Source organism: Echeneis naucrates, chromosome 11 (assembly GCF_900963305.1).
Source record: "Echeneis naucrates chromosome 11, fEcheNa1.1, whole genome shotgun sequence".
NCBI lineage: Eukaryota > Metazoa > Chordata > Actinopteri > Carangiformes > Echeneidae > Echeneis > Echeneis naucrates.
In genome coordinates, this window is record NC_042521.1 from 9,817,885 (window position 1) to 9,843,759 (window position 25,875).

Here is a 25,875-nt window from a genome sequence, read left to right on the forward strand (position 1 = left end):
CAATCCTGTTTAGGGATCTACAACTGCTTTTGTTCTGCACATCTCCAAGAAACATATAGCCCAGTTAGTTAGAGCTAGGACAAAAAGGTGAAATAAGAATCTTTTAAGAAACTCAAGACTTATATGAACTAGGTATGCCTCCTGAGTGATGTGTAAGGTTAGGTTTAGGCAGCAAAAACATTTTGGTTCAGGTAAGGGCAACTTTGTGCTTGTGGTTAAATGAAAATTAAGTAATCTATTTGTCTGTCATGTTTTCCAGTGCTTTGCCAAGACCATGATGTTTTCCATGACTACAGGCACATCGATTTCCCTTAAAATGTGCAAAAAGGGAGTAGTCAACAGGTATTGCAGGAACTAAAATGGCATTAATATCAGTCTGTCTCTCACTTCTGCCACCCACACGTCTGACCGCCTGTCACACAGGGCTCATACTGATTGTGAAACCACTGACTTGCAGGTTAATTCTTGTTGCCAAAGAGGTGACTGATTCTGAATCATTCAATGTAGGAAACTGAGTTGCTTTAAATCTTCTTTCTTGTCAGCAAAATTAAATACTGCATCTGCTCGATGAGATTCATCAAGCAGATGTTGTATTTTCAACAAGATTCAACAAGCTCATCAGAGGTTGAAAGCCACAATGCTCTGGAACTGTAACAGTTCACAGTTCACACTACCCAGCCATTAATATACCAATAAGTCTTACCAATAAGTCCCACTTATGTTTGTTCCAGGAGATAGTATGGACGAAAAGTGTAATTATACTTCATTTATCCATTCAACTTTTAATTGATAATTACCCATTAAAGATTTGACCATCCAAAGGGTGGCTTCATTACAGATGAAAATGTTAGACAACATTAAACAAAGAATCCAGACAAGGAAGACGAGCATCCATAAGGAATATACAACTTTTTATCACTTTCTTTTTCAACATGAAACAGATCTGACTATATATTAATCCCTATGATTACATTTACTCAAAATAAAAATATAACCAACAGGGGTAACAAACAGGAAATTAACAAAAAATAAAAGTGCACATGTCAGACAAGATTCCCATGTTTTCTAAAAGGCTGGCTTCAGGAATAGAACACAGCCATTCCACAAATTCTATCAAAAATGACTGGCAAATAAAGACAATAGGAATCAAAATAAACACAAGTCAGAGTCACTGGGGAGGATCGCAGAAGGAAAAAACAAAACACCATGAAACACAAAGAAAATGCAAAGAGTCAGCTGCTGATGTTGACCCTCTTCTTGCAGTCTCCTTGAGCCCAGACCAAACAACCTCCCTATATAACATCCCAGACAGGGTGATTAGAACCAGCTGAGGGCAAATCACAGGTGCCACCAATAACAAAGGCTCAGTGAAACCTGCACCATAGATGCCATGATCCCTCTGACCATAACAATATAGACCTACTGATATTTTATTGCTTAAAATTACTAATATATTTTAAGAGCTAGAGATGAAACAGTATCTCTTTTTTTCTGTGCTAAAGGTTAAATTAACTATATGTGACATGAAGGGTCTTGTTTCTCTTATGCTACATCATACTTCTGTTAAGGAATATCCTATAAAAATGCAGTCTGGCTTTGGAAGCTGAAGGACTTGTATAAGCATCTGTCCACTGGGACAACAAAGGAAAGGCACCTCATAGCTTGTCCCTCTAATATGCACACTTCCCCCTCCCTCTTTACAAATGATGTCATCCCCACTTTAAACAAAAAGACAACAGGAGGTCTCAGGTGGTGCACACTTTCCTCTCCCCTCCAACCACCCAGCACCTCCATCCATCCACCCCAGTTCCCACAGGAACTGACCCCCCCCCCCCCCCCCCCATGGTAATCTTAACACCATCACTCAATATCTGCCACCTATCCCTGCACTCATCCCTTCACTGAAGGAACTCATCACAAGTAAAGCAGCTTATTGCATCCATCATGATGTATTGATCTGTAACAGCTTTCTTACACCAGCAATTTAAGTACAAAATAGAATTTTAAGATACAATTCAAGATGTATGCACCAAATACATTTTTGATAAACTATGTCACAACATTTGTATGTTTGACCAATAGCAAGTCATCATTTTAACAGTGCTGACCTTTAGGGTGGCCAGATTTCGGTTATGAAAACCAGGGACATTTCCAGTTTTGTGTATTGTTACTGTGGTAACCGGTGCTATGATAAAGGTCAACTAACAAAATGAGTGAGACTGATACAGAATCATGGAACTGGAAACTGAGACACGTATCCACCAAAATTGGGACAGTCCCTAGAGGACATTCGGTCATACAGGCTTGAGAATACAAAATTTGGGAAGTCATCTCACCTCATTAACTATGGCGTATCATCTACATTAATTAGGCAGTTAGGCCTGCCAGAAGTTCAGTTTTATAAAGGCACGGTACACTTGCAATCTCTGATTTGACCGAGGCCACTACTTTTGTGACAAAGTCCACACAACAGCATCTAAATATGTTGAATAAACCTTTTGAAATCCCTTTTAAAATAACATTCCTTCGTTAATGTGTGGATGACAGATTCATTTCCTCAAAAGTATGGTTTGCAAAAATAAAGGATTGGCTATGAAAAAGAGTGTTTTTGTTTTTCTCGGCGCAGAATGGGGTTCAGGACAAGGGGCTCAGAGGACAGTAACTCTTTAGCAGCGCTCCTCACTTCTCCTGTGTTTATCATCAGTTTATCCTGCCTCAAATCCAGCTGTTACACAATCGATGCGCTCTCCACACAGATTCAACACTGAGGAAACACCCCAAGGTTCGGAACAATTTGTTTTCCTTGTTTTTATTGGTAAATTATGATTTCTACATAATACTTTGTGGATGTTATTTTACAAGAAATATTAGACATTTTCTTGCACTCTATCCGGCTCCTGCCTCACTTCAAATATAGAAAACCGTGCAAATACAAGGTTTCATGGTTATGTTTGCATGGGGGGAGGGATGTGTTGACACCATCACAGGACCATCATTGTCCCCATCAGAGGATATAAGAACCTGTCAAAGACAAGCAATGCCATTCCATCAAAAGTGACTCATTCTGTATTCAAAATTAGATTAAAAAAAAAAAAAAAAAATCACCCACCAACAGGAGTAATGTAGGAATAAAAGAATAGAATAGAGATTTAAAAAAATGTACATAGCAAAAAAGCAGCTATTACCCAGCATGAGCCACTTTATAAAATAGTCCTGACCTCTGACCCATGTGAAGCTGAACCTTCTTTTGTCTGTAAAACCACAACACTAACCCTATAAGACCATCAACATCGATCCTCAAAGGCTATCACTGTTTGATGACAGCACCTGCCATCCATCAATACACTTATACCTCAAGTTGCTGACAGGATTAGACTAAAGAGGCGCAGTAATGGTAAGCAGACAGCACAGATGCAGATCCCACAGATAGTATCAAAAACACATTAAAGGGCAGCCACATCAATGAAGGTCCTATCTTGAGAGACTCATTTCGCCTATGGCCTCTTCCCATTCCACCTCCACCTCTATCTTCTCTTGTCTCATCTCCCCCTCCTCCATATTTCTCCTCCTCGGCGTGTCCCTGCAAAGCTATTCTAAGATTCCCTGAATATCTCAGCTACACTATCACACAGGGTGGCGGAAAATTAATAAACAAGGGGAAATAAAAGAAGAGTGTGCTTGGAGGTAGACATAACAAACTAGTTCTGGTTTCTGTTCTGTTATTTGGCTTCTCTGCAGCAAAAACATAAACCTTAAGACCTAGCCAACAGAATGTTCTATTAGGTTAAAATCAGTTTTCATTTGCATCACATTAATTTGCATGTGTACACACAGTGGGGAGTAACCTGAGTATCAAGACAACCCAACAAGCCCCAGAAAAACTCTCAAGTCGTGAGACGACTGAAAGTATAAAACAGACAAAAATACTGTGGCATGAAATTTTGTTGATTTTTGTCTTCCATCTTTACATCCATTACACAATCTTTGCTTGAACTTGAACAGCTAAGTCCACACACAAGGACGTATTGTGATGATGTTTTGAAGTTATCTGCATTTGCTCACTTTAAAGGGCCACAAGGCAACCATGTAGTGATAATTGGTTTAAATTCTTTTCAAGTGAATAACAATTCACTAACAAAAAGAAAAAAATTTAAATGTGTAAAAAAAAAAGAAAAAAAAAAGAGTTGAACTTTAAAAAAGAAAGACAGCAAGATATACTTACAGGAAATAGATAGACAAAACAGAATAAATCAGAAAGTTATTAATTAATTCACTAATCTGTTTCTGGGTTGCAGGGGATGCTGGGTACACCCTGGATAGGTCACCAGTCCATCACAGAGACAAACAATTTAAACTCAACAATTAACCCAAACATGCATGTCTTTGGATGGTGGGAGGAAACCACCACATGCACAGGGAGAACATGCCAACCCACACAGAAAGGCCCCGGGCCCCGAACCCGTGACCTTCTTGTTGTGGGGCAACAGCGCTAACCACTATGCTGCTATGCTACCCCAGACATTTCCTAAATAATAAAAAAATAGAGTCAAAGTGGAGGTTAAATGTTAAAGCCCTACGTCATATTTGTGTGCCACACTGTTTCACAGCATCACAATATGCCATACAAAGACAGGAGCAGGGTGCAGAGTGACTGAGAATAACCCAACCCCCTGTGGGACTGCTGTCTGACCCTGAACAGCATAAAAACAGCTCAGTAACAAAGTCCACACTCAACATGACTTCACTGGGAAAACATTCAAGTACTGGTTCAGTCACTATCAAAATACCCCAGCAGAATTTTTCCATTGTCCTCCAAAAGGTGGGCACAACACTTGGGCTTACCTTGCTTCCTCTTTCTCTATAGCACTGTTGGGGATCTGATATCCAGTCAACTGGTGAACTGGCCATACATTTCTGCCTGCTGCAAAAAATGTTTATCCAAATGGCATAAAATGGTGCAAAAAGATTAGGGGCATAAATCACAACAGAAACTAAAGCCTGGACTCATGAAGATGATGTCAGTGGTGAAATGGCGATGTGACATGACCAAAAAGGTCCCTAAAATACTGACACCATGGTACAAGCTTGTTCTTCCTTTGCTTTTAAACAGATGAATCAAAAGCAGAGATCATGCGGGTGTCATGATTTCACTGACTATTAGGCAGTATCTGGAAAAAGTTCAGTCTCAGCTGTTGATTTTCTTTTCAATTGTTGAGAAAATATACAAACACAGACAGCAATCACCTCCTAACATTCCTCAGCAGTGATAGCTTTTCACCTGCCTCGCCCTCCTGCCTGCCAAGTCTCAGCGTTGATCCTGATGGTTCTAATGAGGAGTAATCAAGTGCCATTACTGCCATTACCAGCAATCACCAGACAATGAGAGGCACACTTTTATATATTCAGGCTAGAAAATGTCAAAACATCAATTTGGCCCAATTTTATCACTCCATCAGTCAAAGTTTGGACTTGGTCCCACCTTGAGTCTCTTGTGTTATGCAGTGGTCTTGCTTTATTTACAGACATACAGTACAGGCCAAAAGTTTGGACACACTTTCCTATTCATTTGAATGAGAAGGTATGTCCAAAGTTTTGGCCTGTACTGTACATAAAATTTAGACATAGTTCAGAATATCACTTCTATCATTATCAGTATTTTGAATATAGTAAAATAAATTATCAGTGGCTATTTTGTTTACACAGTGTTAATTAATCTAACAACATAATATATGGCAATGATAATGATAATGCTCTCACCAGGCAGAATAGTCACAGTAGTACATTTTAAAGTCATCAGCCAGAGACTTTTCAATTTAAATGAAGATGATTTCTTATCCAGACAATATCAACATGTGCATATGTGTAAAACTAACATATTGATGGAGGGGTTTGTCAGTATCAGACTCATTGACACCCTCACAATTTCTTGTCTTTATTCACTATCTCTTTACTCATGTCATCAGCTGAGATGAAACTAATAAAAGCCATTAAAGGTTTAGTGAAACAGGTCAGAGGAAAAAAAGCAAAACAATCACAACCATCTATGAAAAAGGTTCCAAGCGACTATTGCGATAATCCATTATAAAAGTTTTTACTGACTCCTTATTAAACTGTGGAAATCGCAGTTATCACAGTAACAAACCTTATTGGGTGAGGGCCGACTTCAGGGTGTCCCCACACTGGATACTCTTGGATCTCCTTATGGGGAACATCAGGGTCTGGGTGTCCTTAATGGTATGTGGTTCAAAGGGAACCCACATCCGGAACCATCCTGGAATGTTGGGAATGAGGGGAATGAAAGGAGTATACAGGAAACATAAAAATGCTTGTAGGGATCTGTAGGACGCAAGGAGGAGAGCTTGTTTCAGGTGTAGACAAAAGTGTAAACATATGTAGAACAACAAGCAACAGAGTCACATTCTAATCCACATCTGAAGACACAGTGCCCTTTGGATATGATTAAAAATGAACTATGAATGTAAGCTTGATCGTTTGAGGGGCCTTTTCCTTAGCCTGTTCCCGAGGCTCAGCTGTTCTTCCCTGATTGAACAGACTTTATGAGTTTCCGCCATTTGAGGAAAATGTTGAAGCATCCAAGCCATTAGATGTACCAGCTCTTATTGGCTGTTTTCCAGGAGAACACAGGATTTTTACTGTCTGTTTGTACGGCGACAAGGGGCTTCTCGGGTCACTGTCAACACACGTGCTTGGTTAAATTTTGACTGACTGCGGTAGAAGAGAGTGATTATCCTATCAGATACCTGTTCCATGCATCCTTCGTGAAATACAGGAAAGAAAGAGAAGACAAGTAACACACACCTGGCATGCAGTTGGAGGTGCGTGTTTCCAAAGCAGGGGGAGGTCGCTCTCTGCTGGCTCAAGTTAATCAGTGTAATTAATTTAATACTTTACTGGCAAATATAGAAACTCAGACGTGAACAACAATAACAAAGTTAAAAGAAAAGAATTTAGGATTAGCTGCGGCATTAGCATTAGCTATTTGGGGAAAAAAAGAATGTTCCAGTTAAACGTTGCCCTGGCAACACGACGCAATTCTGAGATGGGTTTAATAAGAAAAAGAAAGAGCACTCACTTTGTTGTTATTTTTGAAACCGGAACAAAGTGGGTAAACTAGATGCTGATTGGCTGTTAGTGGACACACCTGCCACTGATTGGCTTGTCGACGCCTGCACACCGGCTGCCTCTATGCGAATGAGAGCGAGTGCTCACGGGTTTTGTAGGCCAACAACAGCTAAAGAGGCAGCGAACATGGCAGATGAGACGGTGGAGCAAACCTTTTCTTTTGCTTTCCTTCCCTCTAAAAAATTCTCCTTCCTACAGGACAAAGGCACATTAGCGCTGTTAATGAAATGGTGAGCAGCTTTAGGAACGCCAATGAGTTAATTGTTCATGTTCTCTGTGCTGTGGCTTGATGTGTGTTCATTTCAGGTCCATGCTGGGGAGGATTTCAGCTCAGTCTTACAGCTTTGACCAGAGCTTTCACTCCTACAACTGTGAAAAGTTTGCACTGGTAGGACCCTCCACACTGACAAAGACTACTGCAACTCAATCTGAAATTATCATACTTTCTCAGCCAGCCAGGTACTTTTGTTAAATAATGGAATATTATTGTTATGAATGTGGAGCTTCAACACAATTGATTTTATGAATTGGCCGACTAAAAGAAAATTAGTTGTGAGACTGTGAGAATGACTCACGGAGCTCAATCCTTTTCTCCTTTACCAGATTCCTTGCCATGCCAGATTATTTAGTTTTTTTTCCTCACTTCTGGTTTCTTTTTCCTTCCTTTCCTTGTCTCGCTTCTAACACTTTCTACTTCAGCATCCTTTGTTTGAACTTTCTCCTCTTTTTTTCAGCTCAGGTGTCTCTGATTTGTAAACTCCCCTCCTCCTCCTTGTGTGAGACGTCACTTCCTATGAACTTCAGAGAGATTATCCAAAAGGGAAAATAGTTGCAAACCTAAGATTTACTTTGCCCCCAAGATGTAAAACATATTTAAACAATATGTGTACTGTGAAATACAAACGCAAGTGCAGGTTGTCTGTTTTGATAAGAGGCTTTAACTGTTTCTAATCTTATTTGAAAGCTCTTGATTTCACTCTGTATGTGCAGTGCTTCTTCAGAGACCCTGATGTGGCTGCCAATCTTAAAAATATGGAGGTTGGAGTCTGGGTCCCTCTTGGTATGCAATATCCCCCAGAAATCCTTCTAGGACTGATCATAGGAAATTGCTTTCATCTGCCTTACAATATTTGTTGGCAGATCTCTCTGGATTGTTTCTCACCATTTTGTGTGTGTGTGTGTGTGTGTTGTAGACAAGCCCGTTGTGTTTGTGGATGTGGAGGTGGTACCGTGCACTAAAGTCTCCATGGAGCTGTTTGACCCGATCTCCTCTTGTGGCATCCTGAGGCCCTCTGGGCATATAGTTAAATGCTTTCATGACGTCCACTCTGACTATGATGAACTCAGACAGGTGGCTCGCTCAGTCTTCTTCCATCGATCTGTCTCATCTGTGCCTGTGTTTTGACATGAAGTCAGTGTGTACGTCATCCCCTGTTTCTCCAGATGCTGCAGGAAGAGGACAGTGAACACTATTATGTGGTTGGAAGAGAGGAGCGAGGAGAGTTTCTGTTTCGCCTCTTCAAGCACCTCTGTCTTGGAGGAGAGATCTGCCAGTATGAAGATACCCTACAGCCTTACATCAATACCACAAAGCAGGTGTACAAAGATCTGATCAGGTGAGCAGTATCCAGCTATATGTAAATAAAAATATGGTCTTATTAGATTTCCCCTTACTGCCTTGTATACATAACAAGACTGTAAATTATGACGGTTAACTTGTAATTTTTTGCTCTATAGTGTTCAGAAGGATTCAGAAACAAAGAAAATTGGTGTTGTCTCCATGGTGCTCAAAGTCTGTGCCTACGTAAGTTACAGGTTAAGTGTTTGCGTGAGCTGCACGTGTGTCTGTGTGTGTTTATTGTCATGTGAACATATTTTAATTAAATCTCACCTCAAACCAAATTGCTCACAGCAGCATGGCACTTGTGATGAATGCACAGTCACAGCTCAGCTGTTCTGTTTGAAGACACTTCATTATAAAATTAAATTCAAGTAGCATTTTTTTCATTAACAATAAACAATAAGTGGTTTTCTTCAGTTAGCTGGAACCCATTGTTGTTCTTTTCCAACTTATCCCCTGCAGGACGAGTCAGGACAATGTTTCCCTGGGAGACGAGCGGAGGAGCAAACATTTGCCTATTTGATTGTCGACCCCTTCAAACGGCATGTGACCATCTTCTACCACTTCTATGGAGTTGGAAACTTCACAGTGTGACAATCAAAAAACAGACATGGTTGTGTTGCCAGCATCAGACCTATCAGACAGTGTGTACCCAAACACATCAGCTCTGGGTGAGAACTTTAGCCTGACTGCAGTCAGTTCACTTTCTCAAAACTTTGAGCAAAACACACACACAAAAACAAACAAACAATAGAAAAACTCCAACAATCACCATACATTCCGAAGAACTTTATTGAAACAAATAAATTAATAAGTTAGTCAAGTGAGCTAATTTTCTCCTCAGCAGATACACATTTTTGTATCTTTTTAAAAGATCAAATAGAGCTGTGCATTAGATTAGAAAATAAGATAAGCGCAATATGTCAACAATCAGTAGCTACATCAGTTGGAAGACTTTGTAAGGTTAGCATTTTGCTTATTGCTTTGATCAGTTTGTGTTTCATTTTACCAACAGTTCCAATATCGAAAAGAGTTAAAGGGCAATGAGCTGGAATGTCAAATGGCAGCAAGTCAGTGAATGATGGATGGTGAGAACATGACAAGAGATAAGAGAACGTGCAGATTGAGTCATGCATTGCATTCAGTCAGTTTGACAATCAAATACTGTTTTTCTTACTTGGATTTCCTAGACTAGGGCACCTAGTAGCCTCAGAGGTAGTTGTGGAGGAGCCATTCTTATCTAAGAGACATGCTTATGAAAGGAGACGATCTGCAGACTTTCCTGTGGTGACACAAATGTCCATGCCTCCCGCCTCCAGATCTGACAGGTGTGAAAATATAGTACGGGCATCGATGCAAGGAGGTCCCGGCAGCAATACAATGATATGCTAAATCTACAGTAATATTCTCAGAAAATATCAAAGGTTGCAACAGTTCTTAAAGACTGACACCCCTAAAAACTTTGTTCATATTTTTTTTTTTTTTTTTGAGTTTTCCTTTAGCTAGATCAATATTTTTGCAAAAGGAGCTAATGGCTATCCCTGTGTGATATTAATATCAAACACTGTTGTTTTCAAAGCAGCATTAATATTGACGTTTATGGTAGAAAGCCGCACCATATCAGTTACAGATCAAGGACAGAGAAGGCACAAGTCATTTCTTTTCATGACTTCACTCAAGACGTCACAGAAGACATTAATTTGTTTTTCCTAATGCTGGGGCCACTACTAACAAAAACATGCAATACAGTGTTCTCACATACATTTTCATGAAGTTCATCATTCCAGGTGAGAATGAAGTGACAGTACAGTTCAGTGTAATAGCGCCTCTAATAACAGAGACAACTCTGCTATAATTTAGGCCAAACAATAAAGCAACCTTGTATTCTTCTCCAAAATGAATAAAAAGATTTTATGACACAAACAACAAGCTCCAAAGTGCCATTTTATTCTTTATGGCAGAGATCTAAAATAATCTGATCTAAATAAGCCAAGCAATGAAGTATTGTACATTCACTGTTTGATGTCTTGGCTTAAATGGAGAAGTGGAGCACCTGAGTAAACTGGCTTAACTCAACCAAATAGATGAATCAGTTTTAAGGAGAGAAGAAATGTTTTCACTGGCCAAATACAGTATGATGAATATTTTCTTAGCTGAAACTGGCAGCAATTATCTGATGACATATAAAAAAAACCCCAAAACAAAACAGGAGTTTTAAATACATGAGCTCTGTGAGTCCTTTGTGTGTGAGTCAACCTGATCGCCTGTGTGAAATTACAGTTGTGTCATCCATGATTTAACTTGACAAAAATGCTACATTTATTTTTAAGTTAACGGCTAACTGAATTAAATATATTAACTTAAACTCTACATTCACTTTAACAACCCCCCCAAAAATAATCATTACAAAAACATAGAAATTTGCTGTTGTAGTTTACACAAAATCGAACATAGTTTCAGTAAACACATTTAAAGAAAATGATAAAGTTACACATAAAAAAATGTGCTATTTTTATCAAGTGCCAGAGTATTTAAGTAAAGAAATGCTTTCATTGTGAATATGTGTGTGTGCCTTTGTGCACTCTCCAGTTTTGTCCATAAGCACAGAGCATTTACTGTGTATCGAATATCTCCACAAAACAACCCGAAGAGACAGAAGAGAGTGAAGCAGACTGACACCCAACCCAAAGCTGTAAGGTCCAGGACCAGCCCCTTAATGGCCTTCATGCGTTGGACATGGACACCTTACAGGTTGGCCGTTGTTTAAACCTGCACCAACCAAAAGTCTCTGCGAGTTCATGTACCATGTGATGACTGTAAGAGTGACAACTATTCTCCAATAGGAAAGGTTGTGAAATATTAGAAACTGTCTGAACCAGCTGACATGGTAAACCTTACCTGAGGCTCAATGTGAGTTGCAAGGAGCAGTGCAGAAAATGAATATCTAAATATACTGTCTGTCTAAAGACCGACTGAGGAACAGTCAAGTTTTATCTACAGGACTCATCTAAGCAACATGCATGTTTGAGAGGGTGGGCTGCAAGACAGAGACCTTTCAAGATCGTGTTAAAAACACTAACTCTAGTTACTGGAATAATGAAATAGCCTTTAAAACATGGCAAAGGACATATTTTTAGACCTGCACAAAGTCATTTTGACCTCCCACAAATAAATGGAAACATGCCTCATTCATGGCAGCCCAAAAGGGAATGATGTCAAATTTTTAGTTTTTTTGCAGTCGGGCATGTTAGAGACAGAACTTCTGAGGAAAGGAATGGAGATCAAAACAAACTACAATACAGTACACATCGTGTACTCCAACACATTCTTCCAGCTCTGTTTCTGTGTGACAGGTTTGGGCGATTAAAGCAGGATTTACAGATTTTGAAGTCCCTAGTTTGGTGCCTTAGTGAAGTGAGCCCAGTCTGCCAGCCCAAAATCCAAGGGAGGAGATTATTTCTGTAGCAACAGTTCCTCTAGGCATGTTTTTCTAGAGGGGGTAATTGTATTCATCCTAGCATTAAGGATTGTGATGCCATGCTAATGCAATGAACAAATGACTGGCATGGCAAGTGCCAGTCAGTCAGTTGATCCAGATAGCCATGAGAAGAAGGAAATGATGAACGTGGAGGTTGTGTTGAAGTTGTCTCAAAATTTCGAAGCTCACGGTGTGTGATCATCATATCATAGATATGAAGCTTGTGAGTGAGTGGGCTAAAGTGATTCCGTAGTCAAGTAATTGACCCCTTTGTTCACTCAAGATGTAGTGGGCTGGGCTGGGCTGGGCTGGGCTGGGCTGGGCTGGGCTGGGCTGGGCTGGGCTGGGGGGGGGGGGGGGGGGGGGGGGGGGGGTCCTGTGAGCAGCTTTGGCTGAGGTGCCTTATCGGGTAGAGCCATCTAGTGGAGCCACATTCATTCAATGGCACTGGCTAAGGATACCGATGTGTGTGTGTGTGTGTGTGTGTGTGTGTGTGTGCGGTGTGTGGGGGGGCATCATTGCAGAATAAGGAATTAAAGGGAGGGGAAGAGCAGAGATGTAGTCTGGGCTGCTCAGAGTGAGGAATCATCTGACAAAGATGCGAAGGATTTGTGCCTGTTTTGTGAAAGCTCCCCCGTCTGCTCGGCTCCCTGTCATTCAAAGTGGCCGCTCTCAGACTGGGAGATGTTGAGTGTGTTTGCAGAGGGGAAGAGGTCTCTTTGGTCCGTGGGACTGTGGTAGTCAGACGTCAGGTCAGGCTCCAGGAGGGAGGACAGAGTAAAGTGGGATGAGCCTTTCTTTAGGCACTGGGAGTAGAAATTGAGCAGGAGGTCCAGCTTGTTCTCTATGGACTGGACCTAAGGAAACATACACAAGTGTGAAAAGCTTCTTTCACATTTTATTCTGCCCAATTGTGGCAAAGTTGGAGGGGAGGGCTTGCAGGGAGTTTCCTTTAACACTGTTTCTGATAAGCTGGATCATGACGTATTGGCTAATGAGTGCTGCTAACACAATACCTTATCATTTCTTAGTATTAAAAAACAGCCTCTTGAGTGTGGCAGAAACGATGGACTGATGATACAAAAAAAAAAGCCACTGACTAAGTCAAGCAGGGACTGCAGCTGCTACATGACATCATTTCCTGCTCTCAGTTTATTGCACTTCCTGTATTTTTCTTTTAAGATCCATTCAAATCACTAAAAGTGATCCATTGAGTTTTTTGACTGATGTTTAAATCACACTATCCCTTGGTTACCTGTTTCTCCACTTTGACTACACGACCCATCATGCTAAGCTCATCCAGTGGGTCCAGTTCTGGCGGTGTCTTCTCTCCTTTTTCAGGACGGGCCTTCTTATCAGGCTGAACAGTTCCTCGTCCAATTATCTGGTCCACCCTTTCATACAAACACAAGAAATTAGACAAAATAGATTATTATTCAGATTTATGATTATTATAATAAATATAATGAAAACCATCACACTCTTTATAACCCTTTATAGTGATTTATATTAATCAAATATAGCAATTACTTGCTTTATTAACTTTATTTCATTCATTTCAAATTGAATTAATTAAAATTAGATGTGATTTCTATACACATCACCCCCTTTGGAAACTCATTCCGTTATAAAGCAAAGAAACATTAGAAACCGAAGTACACGAAGCCTACCTCATCTGCAGACTCTTGATGCGGCCCAACATGTCCAGGTGACCAGCTGAGTACTGTTCTATGACGTCCTTCACATCGTATGGACGCAGTGTCTCCTTAAACTTCCTCTTGGCCACAAGGAACTTTAGGATCCTTAAAATGTGTCAAAAACAAACAACCCAGATTTTTATCACTTCTTGAGGTGCATTTAAAGCATCTCACACTGCACACCCACTTCTAACTGGATGTCATAAAACCTTTGGAACTGATGGCCCACCCTGAGGATAACAAGATTAATTACAGTCAGTGATCTTATTGTTCACAAATAGCCTCATAAAGAGAGGAGAGCACCCCCCCCCCCCCCCAAACCCCGTTTATGATGATGGTGAACATTTTCTTATCAGAACTTGCCGTTTCAGCAATTGGCACACACACATACATACATATATCAGAGCTTCACCCTGCTTCTGTTCTTGTGTAAGTATGGCTGCTATGTTGGAGCCACTGGTAAACCACAGCTGCTCCCACTCCCAGTGCATGCAGCTCATCATCATCCCCCCACCCACATCCCACTGCGGAAATGTTGACCCAACAGTACCCAAACATACCACTGCTGGATGTCATACTGGAGGAAGAGGAGGAATTGCAATAAGTAGAGTGCAGAGGATAGTTTAATTGTGTGTGTGTGTGTGTGTGTGTGCGTGTGTGCATAGCTCCCTGTGTTAGGGAGTCCATTTAATTCCTTTCTTATCATTTATGTTAGAGGCAGCTCAGAGCTGCTGGCTCTGCAGATGGACTGGAAATACCAAATGTAAGCGAGAAAAAAATGTAGACACTCAAGCTGTCATCTCATCAGGTGATGGAGGGAGGGTAAGGAAGGAGATTCTTTTAGGAGGAAATCCTATCGCTTACACCCAGATGACTAAATCCACTGTAATACTCCCCTTTGACTTCAGGAGGAAGAAAAGAAATAGCATCAAAGGCCTCGAAACTCTCGGTTATATCAAGAAGACAGACACACACACATCATACTCTTGGTCAAAGGTACACACACACCACAGCATCCGAACCACAGGCCACAGGAGCTAGTAATATCTGAGCTTGTAAGAGGGGTCATTTTCAGAAACACCCACTGTAACATTTATCCACGCTTACAGCACTTGCATTAACCACGTCGACATAAAGCACACAGTTATTGTAGTAACTGGTGCTGCGACAATGAAGTCAAAGATGCAAGCGAAGGAGAAGAGGAGTGAGAGGAGGAGGAGTGGTGGTCTACAGGTTCTGTCCTAGCAGTCGTCAGCGCACTCTTCTCCCTCACGCAGCACTCCTGTTTATTGATGACTCCGGCATTTGGGGTATTTTTGCAGGCACCCTTTTCTTATTTTGCACGTAGATGCAGATTTTTTTTTGCCTGGGTGGGTCTCAGGTGCAGGTTAAAGAAAAGGCTTGAGAAGTGGGAGAAGGGGGGTTGGGAGCTTTTGATTCGGATCCTTTGCAGCTTTCTTAAAAATGCTGACTCTCTTTCTCTGTAAATGAAATGGCTTTAATGATACAGGGTTACATCTAAGTGAGGCCCCCTCTTCCTCCCAGGAAACTCTGGCCGACGGAGCAACGTTCGCTTTGAGTGGTACAGTGCTGGCACTGTTAGCCGAAAGATAGAATATCTTCCTGATGTGGGGAAGTTGAGATATAAAAACACAGACATGATCGGCGCAACAGAAAATGTCATCTGTGCAATAAAATGCTTGCATAGCAAGTACAAATATTCTTGCGATTCAGCAAAGGTGGATACCTGACAGTCTGCAATGGCCAGCTGTTATCTGTGACTTACCAATGTTAAACTAGCACACATCCTAGGGGTTGCAGGTAGGGTGGGTCTAAATCTTCATCAATACTACCTACCTGGTGAACACAATCTAATACGCATGGAACAATATGTGTATGAAGTCATTCTTATGGTGAAATGTATGCTGTTGACGTGATGATTTTAAAATTATTAAAGCTGAAAAGCTAAAAAACAAACAACAGCAAAACAACTGATGAAGGCGACAAAAGAGCAAATGGTTTTAAAAAATAGACATGTCCAAACTAATTACTTAATAAAGTAGGCATTTCATCCCAGACTGCAAATGTGCAGAAATTTTGTGTTTTGTGCAGTATTGGATTTGTGTGGAGTCGAGTCAAGACTAGAAAGGAAACAGCAAAATATAGCGGCTTGTTTCCCCATTCTCTTCTTCCTGCTCCCTCTCCGTGTCCCTCTGTACATACACAGAACACCTCACGTAACTGGCTCAGGCAGCCAGGCATTGATAAACCACATGCATCAGGGCTAAGGCCTGCAGAAAAATTGCATCCCACAGACATGCTATGAATTTCACTAAATTGCATGAATATGCATGTGTTAACACAGTGAAGCAGCTGGTGAGAGGAACTCCCTCTCCTCGGTTTGTTTGAAGCCCAGAGCAGCTGAGGTCACAGCTATTTGCTGAGTCAATTGCAAACCTGAGTAGAGATCATATAATACCCCATCAGCAGCCTAGCAATATCAAAAAATAATATATCACGCTGCATTCTTGGAACTGAACATTTCACCTGTGGCCTTCTACAAAGGCTAAAGTGTTAACAACTGTAAACATACTGCAAATTCAGGGTGAACACTAAGACCAGCTTGACAAAGACGAAAATGGATGATGTGACAAAATCTGGGATGGACGTGAAACAGAAAGAGCATATGCAGTTCTTATTCCTATATTTATTTATATTACAAACTATATACATAATTTGAGAAATATTTTGCTGGCAAGTTGCATTTTAAAATCTAACATAAGCATCAGCTAACACATGGGTCCAACGAGAGTTGTATTAATCCCCTCTCATCAGACCCCCCTGGAGACCAGCCTGGCCCCAACACCAGGTGTTTGCTAGCAGTTGTAGTTTTTTCTGCACCATCAGTGAAAAACTGCTGTCAAGAAAAAGCTGTTACTCTGTGCGTAATTTTCCTTTATGTGTGAGTGTTGGGGGTTGAAAAGCTTGCATGTCTGCAGATGATATTATCACGGGTATATCCTCTACTGTGCATCTATACATTTAAACACTGACATTTGTCTGTTTTAGCATTTTGCACATTATGATTTATTTCTAATTATTACGATCATAACATATCATTTGACATAAAAGTATTTCTTCACACGCAAATACTGTTTGCAAGACATTTGGTTCTGATGGCACCATTAATGCTGATAGTCAATAAATTACAGTAAGTCATCAATGCTCTCAATCAGTTAATACCGTCGTCCCACTGGAGGCTGTATGTCCTACTGTACTGTGATCTTCCATCTCTACAGTATTCCTGAGCATGTTTGTTCATGCGGTGTAATAGACAACCCCATCTTGCCACCTTACCCCGTCAACCTGAATGAGTTGGGCTTGCTGAATGACAAGGTCAGGCAGGGGAAGTAACCCTGACTGCAGTAGGGCTCAGTTTCCTCCTCTAAGTGGACATTTTTACCCCGTCAGCTAAATCTGCGCACGCCAGTGCCTAAATGAGTTAGCAGCAAGTTCACCTGTTAATGCAAGCTATAAATGCCACGGGAAGTGCATCATCTGAATACACACGCACAGATTGTTTGTGTGACCAAAGTCACCTTGTTCTATTGTGGACCAGTGGCACTACAGCTCCAGTTTTTCCTGTGAGGTTGTCATGCTCATGTGATTGCTCAAAAAGGTAAAGGATGAAGGTTTTTTAGAGTTTAATCTAGCTTGTCCTTTAACAATGGGAAATTTCAGAGCTCTACTGTTTGGAACAGGGATCATTAAAGCTGTATGTGTACAGGTAAAATGAACTAAAACGCTGTTGATGGCAAGACTAACCTGACAGCTCGTATGAGTGTCTTCACTGCTGGGATTACCTCCTCCATGGCGACATCGTAATATGGTTTGTCTTCCACACTGTCCTCGCCGACTCCTTCCACTGGACCAAGGCACAGAGAAGACATTCAGTGACACTATCATGCACAAAGGAGTCATGGAGGGACCCTTAGTGTTTGTGTGTGTTGCCTACCGTCAACAGGAGGTCGAGGTTTGAGGCGAAGTGAGGTGCGGAAGCGTGTGCGGTCATTAAAACTCCAGCTCTTCTGGACCTTCCCAGGGCTGGTAGTCTCAGGGACGTTCTCCTGGCTGGGAGAGCGTCTGACACTGGAGCCCGGCGGCAGTGGCGATGCCTTGTTCCGAATGGTTTGGGATGATCGGGAATTGTTGATCCTGATCCGATCCCGGAAGCCCATTTTACTGCTGACAGTCAAGATAAATAAGTCAATCACCTGAGTTTTTGTCAATGATCACAGTGTCCACGCCTTTGACGTTTATGGAAAACTACACTGTATTATCCTGGAGATTTAGGGAAGCAGCAGAAGGCCAGAGTGAGCTTGTTAGAAAAGAGTTTGTTAGTAAAGATGAAGTAACACAAAAATATGGTCTGTGATTGTCGGCCTCACAGAGACGCATAAACAAGCAGACAAAAGAAGACACAAAAAATACATTTGCTCTAAGAATGACAGACTGGCTCACTTATCATGGAGGCAGTTAGACCAGAGGGACCACTCAATCAAGCAAAAAACTGATTCCGTTATTTAATGTGCCTATCATAGCACCTGAATCAGCTAAATCAGACTGAAACCTGATTCTGGACTTGCATTAGTGCTGGGGTGGCAGAAAACGTTCCACCCACCGTCAGACCGAGACATGCCTTACTAGTTCCTTCAGCAGAGTGAATAAGCATCAAAATAGTAGCTTCAAACTGCAGCCATACAAACGTTTCTCATTAAGTTCTCTACACTATGACCCCAAACCGATAGGTAGCGTCTTCTATTTACAGGGGAAAAGGTATTTAGTGGCCATTCACTCCAGCTGATTGAGTTCTAACGCTGCCGGTGTAGCATGCTCTGGAGACCCCCCTCTTACACTCTTTCACGGATCCATAAGGAAATGTAAACATCATGCAGCAAAGAGGCATTCCTGCAGAGTGGTGTACTCCTACATGTTTACGATGATATATACTCTTGTTGTGCGTGTCGTACAGCAAGCCATTTAAATTAAAATTTAAATAGTTAGGAGATGTTGGTGGACACAGCATGAAATGTTTCAGGTAGACTGGGTGAAATGGAGGCAGATAAGCTGAGAGACCTTTGCATGCTGTTGGGAAAGGATGTAAATGATGAACCTTTTGAAGACTTTGGTAGAACACTACATGCAGACAGAAGCTTTTTTGCCCTTCCAGACCTTTTACAAATAAAACGCCAACATACAGATTTTTTAGAAAGGCTCTCATGACCAATATGAAATAGAAAAGCATGCTGAATCATTTAAACCTTCTCTTCAGGAAGAGTCAATAAATGAACTTAACAACTGAATTGAAAACATGAAGCAAGTCTACAGCAGGGAGATTCTTCTGACTTGAAATTTTTCAATTTGTGAAAGGCTTTTGCTTTTTTTTTTTTTTTTAGATTCCCTATTTAATCAGAGATGTTTGATGAAGGTGAAACACATCGTGGTCATTAACCCTCAAAGACTTCTGTCGTGTTTTCAACACATTTTATCATGACCTTCAAGCCAAAGCAAACAAACTCAGCTCTTGTTTCTCCAGCACTGACAATAAAAACTAAACTGGAGAAAAATCCTCTTATAAAACATAACACAGTGTGTCTTCACTCAAGCATTTGAGGTCCAGATTACAGTGTCTATTTAAACATTTCAATTTCAACTACGTCACTTAAAGGAAGAGAAATTTAAAGGCATCTGCTACAATGGGCCATTTTGACTGAGAAGATTATTCCTTTTGCAAAATCAGAGAAACTGTGAAATTTGGTTTTAAACAATAACAGAAAACTTTTATTAAGACACTGCACTGGCCTACAATTTTTTGAGCAATTCAAGCAAAGTGAGTTGATGTGTGCACTATAAGAGGAAAAGAGTGGTGTTATTCAATGGATGATGTTTTGGCGTGCCCCGTGCACAGGCTCATTGCTGTGGATACCTCTGCTTGCGGCCAGCGTGAATCCGGAAGAGACCCCGCTTTTTAGAAAGGAGTTGACTGGGGAGACACACAAGTCAGAGGGAAGAGGAAGTGAGGGGTGGAGAGGAGAGGAGTGGGGGTCGTGGGGGGATGAGGGATGGTGAGAAATTCTGGGACACAATCTGGGTACATTGTGAACCCGTGGTAGGAAAGGAAAAACCAGAGAAAGAGGGTGACGTGTGATATCTCAATAATCCAAATAGCGCTCTCCTTTCCTGCTCATGTTATTTCACCTAAAGATGCACAATGTACATCTGAGTTCACCTGAGCTGGTTTGGATTATGACACACTCACTGAAGAGTGAAGCAGGTTTGACCAACGAGTGGGGAAGGATCATGCAACAGTATTGGGCTGTAATGTCTCACCAAAGTATATTCATCAAAACAACCCATTAGACAACGTGGTGTGAGAAAGGCACCTCAAATCAAAGACATTTCCACCAGCAAAAGTTGTATTATTCAGAAAAACCAATGTGTCACTCTCACTGAATGCATGCACAAGTCAGATATACGCAACACGGCCCTTTATTAAGTTATGAGTCTAACGCAGCAAGTTCACCTGAACTACAAATATTGTCAAACCAAAAAGGACAGCTCAGGACTTGAAAGACAAACCTGCATGGACCTTCTGCCTTCCTGAGAACAGATGAAGGATGGAGGATGGATGGCATGGAAAAGACACAAAGGAAAGGAACAGAAAGAAAGAGGAAGACAGGAAGAGGAAACTGATGAGTGAATAGTGGGTGGTGGAGATGGCGCGAGTAGGAGCTAAGCAGACAAAGATGCTGAGAAGCAGAGGGGCCTGTAACACAGTGGTCTCAGATCAGACGTTAGTACAATATTGTTAAACACACTATATGCCCATGCAGAAAGCTCCATAAGCAGTCAGTCTTGCTTTTTGTTTGTATGCGTGCATGTGTCTATGTGTGTATATGTGTGTGTGTGTGTGTGTACTCCTGTTTAATGTGATCTTCTGTATGTCCCCATGTCCCCTGTATGTCTCCTCATACTGTGTATGAGTGGAGGTGAACTTTCGGCCACCTGTTTGGATGCACAGTGAGGTTGGTGGTGTGCGTACCTGTCTCCCGACAGGTAGGGGGAGCTGTAGGGCCGCAGCCCAGACAGCAGCGTGTGGTAGGAGTTGTGGAGAACCTTCTTGGGGTTACGCTGTCGCTGGAGGTGACTGAACAGTAGCGTCAGTTCTCTGACACCCCACGTGCACAAAAAAAAAAAAAAACCCAAAACAAAACAGAACAAACGAACAAAAAAAAAACAAAAACACATGACATATGAACAAAAAACAGCAAATAATAAATAACTCACAAAAAGGCCAAATCAATGGTCCAAATGCTCAAAAGAAGAGGGATACTTGAGAGAGATATGAAAAAATTATCATTTTATTCCAAACTTGACTAGATGTTACTATAAAACTGAGGTATGCTTCTACTTATGTTTCTCACGTTCCCCTCCTTTTAAGCAAATAAAAAAATTAGTCAAATTAATATATAAATGAAAATTATAAGAAACCACTGTGTAAAACAAAGGAGATGAAAATGTAATTGAATAGTGGTGGCAGAGGCATTTAAAAGGGCCGGGCCCATGTTAAATTTAAAGTAATAATTAAAAAAAGTTAAAACCACCACTTCTGAGAAGGGTTGTCATGGGCGAAAGGTAGCAGGTGTGGCCTGTGCTTTGTATAATTTGTATAATGAGCAAGAGCAAAACAAAGTATCACATGGTTCCACAGTACAATTCACCCTTTTGTGACTCTCAAATCTCTGTCTGCACTTATTACACTTCAAACAAATGAAAAAACGGGAACTACAAATTTCTGATGGCTGAATCCATTCAGAGCTTAACGTGTAGCGTGAGAACAGTGCCTACCTGAACGAAGGCAACATGCTGTCATAGAAGTACCATGTGGCTGTTAGATAGGAGTGTTTGGGATCTGTAGAGTAGAGACGCCATGCAGCCTGAACAAAGCCACAAACACCCAAAAGAGAAACGGGCATTAACAATCTGTCTGACACTTCAATTGATTAAATACCATATTACAGCAAGACTTATTACCCCCACTGTGCATTACCTGTATCAGGTTAGCAGCAGGCATCCTCCTCTTCTCAAAATGCTTTTGACGGTGCTGCTCTTGAACCTTCAAGGCAAAGCCTGAGCCCAGAATTCCCTGAGGTTCAGACATCAAATTTAAGTCAAAACCAAAGATAGGAGCCACTAACAAAGATGTGAGCGCATACAGAGGAGACTTACAGCAGGCAGGGCAAAGAAGGAAACTCCCAGAAGAGCAAAGCCTGCAGCGAGGAGCCGTCCCTGCCAGGTGTGAGGGGTCTTATCACCGTAGCCAATAGTTGTGAGCGTAATCTGCGCACGCACACACACACACACACACACGCACACAAACCAATATGATGGGTTTAACATAAAGCAAATTCTCAGGGTGATAAGGTCCTGCATTTGTCTAAAAGCTTTCCACTCATGCTGATATTAACATAAGAGCCTTCACCTTCACCTACAACGTACAGAATATTGCTCAGTCATCTACAGCTAAACACGCCATTTATTCCAAGGAGATTTGCTAAAAAGGGATTATTATTATTATTATCACAGCTACATAAAGCCTGCAATAGTGTGCGTGCGTGCAAGCATTGTGCAGTACTCACAGTCCCCCACCAGAGGGAGTCTGCATAGGTGTTAAAATCAGAGTTGATGTCCTTCTCTGCCAGGTAGACGAGGAAGGAAGCAAAGATCAGCACGAGGAAACCAATGTACCAGGCAGTAATCAACTCCTAAGAGAGCGGGACAAAGAGGAATATCAATCACTCCTGTCAGCAGCAGCAGCGTCTTTAATATCTTAATCCCTCCTGTCATTACAGTACCACTATCATCATCAATGGGTACATTTCCAAAATCATCACTTCCACTTTGACTTTGCTGTGCAGTTTTGTTTCAACACTTTATGCATCATCATCACCACCATCAAACTGCCCTCTGCGGCTGAACGCTGGACGTCAGCAAAAATCCCAACAACTGTTTGCCAAAAAATAGTTAAGAGGAAGTCACAGCTGGTCATTAGTAGACTTACCACTTATTCCTCATCACTCAAAGTTATCTAGTTATTCATCCTGTTGGTAACCATCTTGAGCACTATCACCAGGCTTCGGGTAACAAAACTCAACCCCTTTTATTTGGACAGGATACACCGGTATTATTTTAACTTTGAATTTCATTCTTAAGTGGAAATAAATGTAAAATGTTCTGAAACATGAACCAGAGAAGAGAGCTTTATCAAACCTTGCTGTGTGCATACACAACTGAACCCAGTAGTTTCCAGGTGCCTCCTCGTCTGTCCATACGAACCATCCGTAGAATCTGCAGGAAGCGCATGCTCCGCAGGGCCGAGGTGGCAAAAATGTTACCCTGCGTACCTGCAGCGATCACTGCCAGTGACGCCACGAATACAATGAAATCTGCAGGTAAGGAGTTTTATCCACAGTGACATAGAAAGGACATGAGTGTACGGCAGTTCCACAATTTTCAGATGACACTTTGACATGGGTTTGTGTGCTGCCCTCACACACGCACAAACGCGCGCTCACACACACACACACACACACTAACCACACACCCACCTATGACACAGAAGGGCTTTCTGGCAAATCTCAGCCGTCCCTGCCAGCCACGGTATCTGCAGCAGCAGCCCGCCGCCCAGATCCTGATGAAGTATTCCAACCCAAACACCACAATCATCACAAACTCCTACAAGACACATCCGGACACACACAACAAAACACACACAAAGAGAGAGAGAGAGACAGTCACTGACAGCACTGGAGTGCTGAGGAGCAAAGTGAATACAATGTTTTATAGACCATCCAAAGAAATATGACACCGCCCTCCATTTTTTGTATTCATGTATATTTTTTCCTTTCAAAAGTCAGATCAGCATGCAGTGGGGCAGTTTGGCATTTAACTGCATAAATGTATCTGTGTTTATTTACCTATCATTTAATAACCCTTTCAGAAGTGAATCAAAAACGGGATTTGAATTGTTCTAATTTTACATCAGTTCGGCTTCTATGTGCATCCTGCGTTCATTGGGGAAATACACTGTATTAGACCTCACAACCAAAAAGTGAATCACAATTTATGTGAAAAAAAGGCAAACGAAGAGCAAAGTGTGGTTAATGATGTCGATCATGTCAGTGGCGAAACCTAAAAACATAAGCAGGATGTTGTGTGTGTCAACATCTAAATTGTGAAGGTCAAAGTTATAGTTAGAGGTCAAATTTCTAGACTGTATTTCTAGTGCAGAAAACTAACCTTCTCAGTGAGAAACTGTGACGATGGATGTGTATATTTGTCGCATGATCTTCATATATAGAACCTAAATGCATTTACCTTCCATTTGACAGAAGATTGAATTTCAAAATGTAAATATGATAAACATTGTATGGTAAAAGCCACAGCCTAGTGACACACTACTCTGTCCATCCTCTTTCATTCTCTTTGTGAGTCAGGTTTTGGACTGCACAGAAATTCTCCAAACCAATTTGTTATTTGAGCAAATGTTTGCGCAAGTAAAGTCAACTATATCCAACAGCCTGCTAATGGCTAAGTGATTGATTGGAAGAGTGAACAGAGGGAATGTGGATCAAACCATTAAATAACATGTAGTGATTAACAAGGTGGGATGAGAAAGTGGAAGGGGGGAGCAGTTTGACAGAAGACAAGTCAGGTTAAGGAAAGAGGGTGAAATGGTGTGAGTGTCCATTACCTTTCAATAAAGCAGCTTAAGCACAGAGGGAGACGGGAGATTATGGGATAGCTATTAGGATTAGTGGATGTGATGTCTGTGATTTCCTGCGCAGTCAACAATACCTGAATCTTCCCACTTGCTTACACGGCTGTCTGAGCTCCCAACAGCAAACAACAACATTCACGCTAGTGGATAAATCGCATTAGGTGAGATGATGTGTATGAAAGAGTTTGTGTATATGTGTGTATTAGGCCTTACCAGGATGAAGAGGCCTTGGTTGGCAACTTTCTGGTGATCACGGATGGTGGAGAACACAGACAAAACCAAACAGCTGAACACCAGCAGAAAACTGAAACACCACACACACACAAAGTAAACACATTAAAAGAAACTACAAAATACACAGACATAGGCACAATATGCGGTTACACTAATCCCATTCGAGAAGAAGCAAATGGATTAAGTAAAACCCATTAAAATATGCATTGTTCAATTTATGAGTAATTAGCTAACAGAGAAAACCTCCATTACAAATAATCAGGAAAGGATTTGTTGATCAGTAACAACAGAAACACATCTTGCTGACTCATATTTGGTCAGTGGCACAAGAGGTAGAACAATAAAAGCAAGCGTGGTTGTTTTTAGCAATAGTGTGATAAAGTGTCATCAAATTATCTGTTCTTTAAAATCAGGTAAATAAAGGCTTCATGCTGCAGCATTTGGCGTTATGGCAGCTTAGTAAAAGTGTTAATCATCAGTCTGGCAATTGTCTATGTTTTAATTGTTGCCACACCAAATGAAAAATGAATTATAGACAGAAATAGCTCTTTCTGGGTTCTAATACTTCTAATACTGCACAATCATAATAATTTATGATATGAGTAGGTTTTGCTATTTATTTTAATGTTCAGTATCATGTCACTAGTTTGTTGCAGTTCATAGAAATAGACATAAGAGGCTGTTACGATGAACAGACACTGATAATATGTCCCCCGTTTGGTGAGATTCTGTCCACCAGTTTTTGAGGTACAAAGTCTTGGTGTTGGTCATGTTCTGGTTTGCCCATCACCAAATTTTATCGCCAATTTTCTTATGTGGAGTTCATTAATCAATAGCTTTGATAATAACACTTTGGATAAAC

At 41.1% G+C, this 25,875-nt stretch overlaps 2 protein-coding genes across 4 annotated transcripts in view; one reads left to right on the forward strand and one right to left on the reverse strand.

Annotated features, from left to right (window-relative positions):
- Positions 1–7,269: 7,269 nt before the first annotated feature.
- Positions 7,270–9,428, forward strand: cfap300 (cilia and flagella associated protein 300). Its single transcript, XM_029514726.1, has 7 exons — positions 7,270–7,373; positions 7,450–7,531; positions 8,134–8,203; positions 8,337–8,494; positions 8,587–8,759; positions 8,881–8,947; positions 9,227–9,428. The coding sequence occupies exons 1-7, from the start codon at positions 7,270–7,272 to the stop codon at positions 9,356–9,358; spliced, it is 786 nt and encodes a 261-aa protein (XP_029370586.1). The 3' UTR covers positions 9,359–9,428.
- Positions 9,429–10,189: 761 nt separating this feature from the next.
- The window catches only part of kcnq4 (potassium voltage-gated channel subfamily Q member 4), a 39,157-nt gene continuing 23,471 nt past the window's right edge, over positions 10,190–25,875 (reverse strand). Inside the window, exons 2-14 of one of the 3 annotated variants that reach the window (XM_029513666.1) lie at positions 24,993–25,083; positions 23,608–23,734; positions 23,270–23,445; positions 22,639–22,764; positions 22,229–22,339; positions 22,050–22,145; positions 21,848–21,936; positions 21,042–21,167; positions 17,955–18,184; positions 17,765–17,864; positions 13,913–14,044; positions 13,498–13,636; positions 10,190–13,099 (exon numbers count right to left, since the gene is read on the reverse strand). In XM_029513666.1, the coding sequence (XP_029369526.1) occupies positions 12,896–13,099; positions 13,498–13,636; positions 13,913–14,044; positions 17,765–17,864; positions 17,955–18,184; positions 21,042–21,167; positions 21,848–21,936; positions 22,050–22,145; positions 22,229–22,339; positions 22,639–22,764; positions 23,270–23,445; positions 23,608–23,734; positions 24,993–25,083 (1,747 nt within the window). In that variant the 3' untranslated portion in view covers positions 10,190–12,895. The remainder of the gene's footprint in view (positions 13,100–13,497; positions 13,637–13,912; positions 14,045–17,764; positions 17,865–17,954; positions 18,185–21,041; positions 21,168–21,847; positions 21,937–22,049; positions 22,146–22,228; positions 22,340–22,638; positions 22,765–23,269; positions 23,446–23,607; positions 23,735–24,992; positions 25,084–25,875) is intronic. The other 2 variants (XM_029513668.1, XM_029513667.1) reach the window with 2 other exon arrangements.

Excerpts from the sequence above, each read along its gene's own strand:
- cfap300 (XM_029514726.1), top strand. The coding sequence starts at position 7,270 with ATGGCAGATGAGACGGTGGAGCAAACCTTTTCTTTTGCTTTCCTTCCC. Across the intron at positions 7,374-7,449 it reads TTAGCGCTGTTAATGAAATG|GTCCATGCTGGGGAGGATTT; the intron begins GTGAGCAGCTTT and ends TGTTCATTTCAG. Across the intron at positions 8,204-8,336 it reads TGGAGTCTGGGTCCCTCTTG|ACAAGCCCGTTGTGTTTGTG; the intron begins GTATGCAATATC and ends TGTGTGTTGTAG.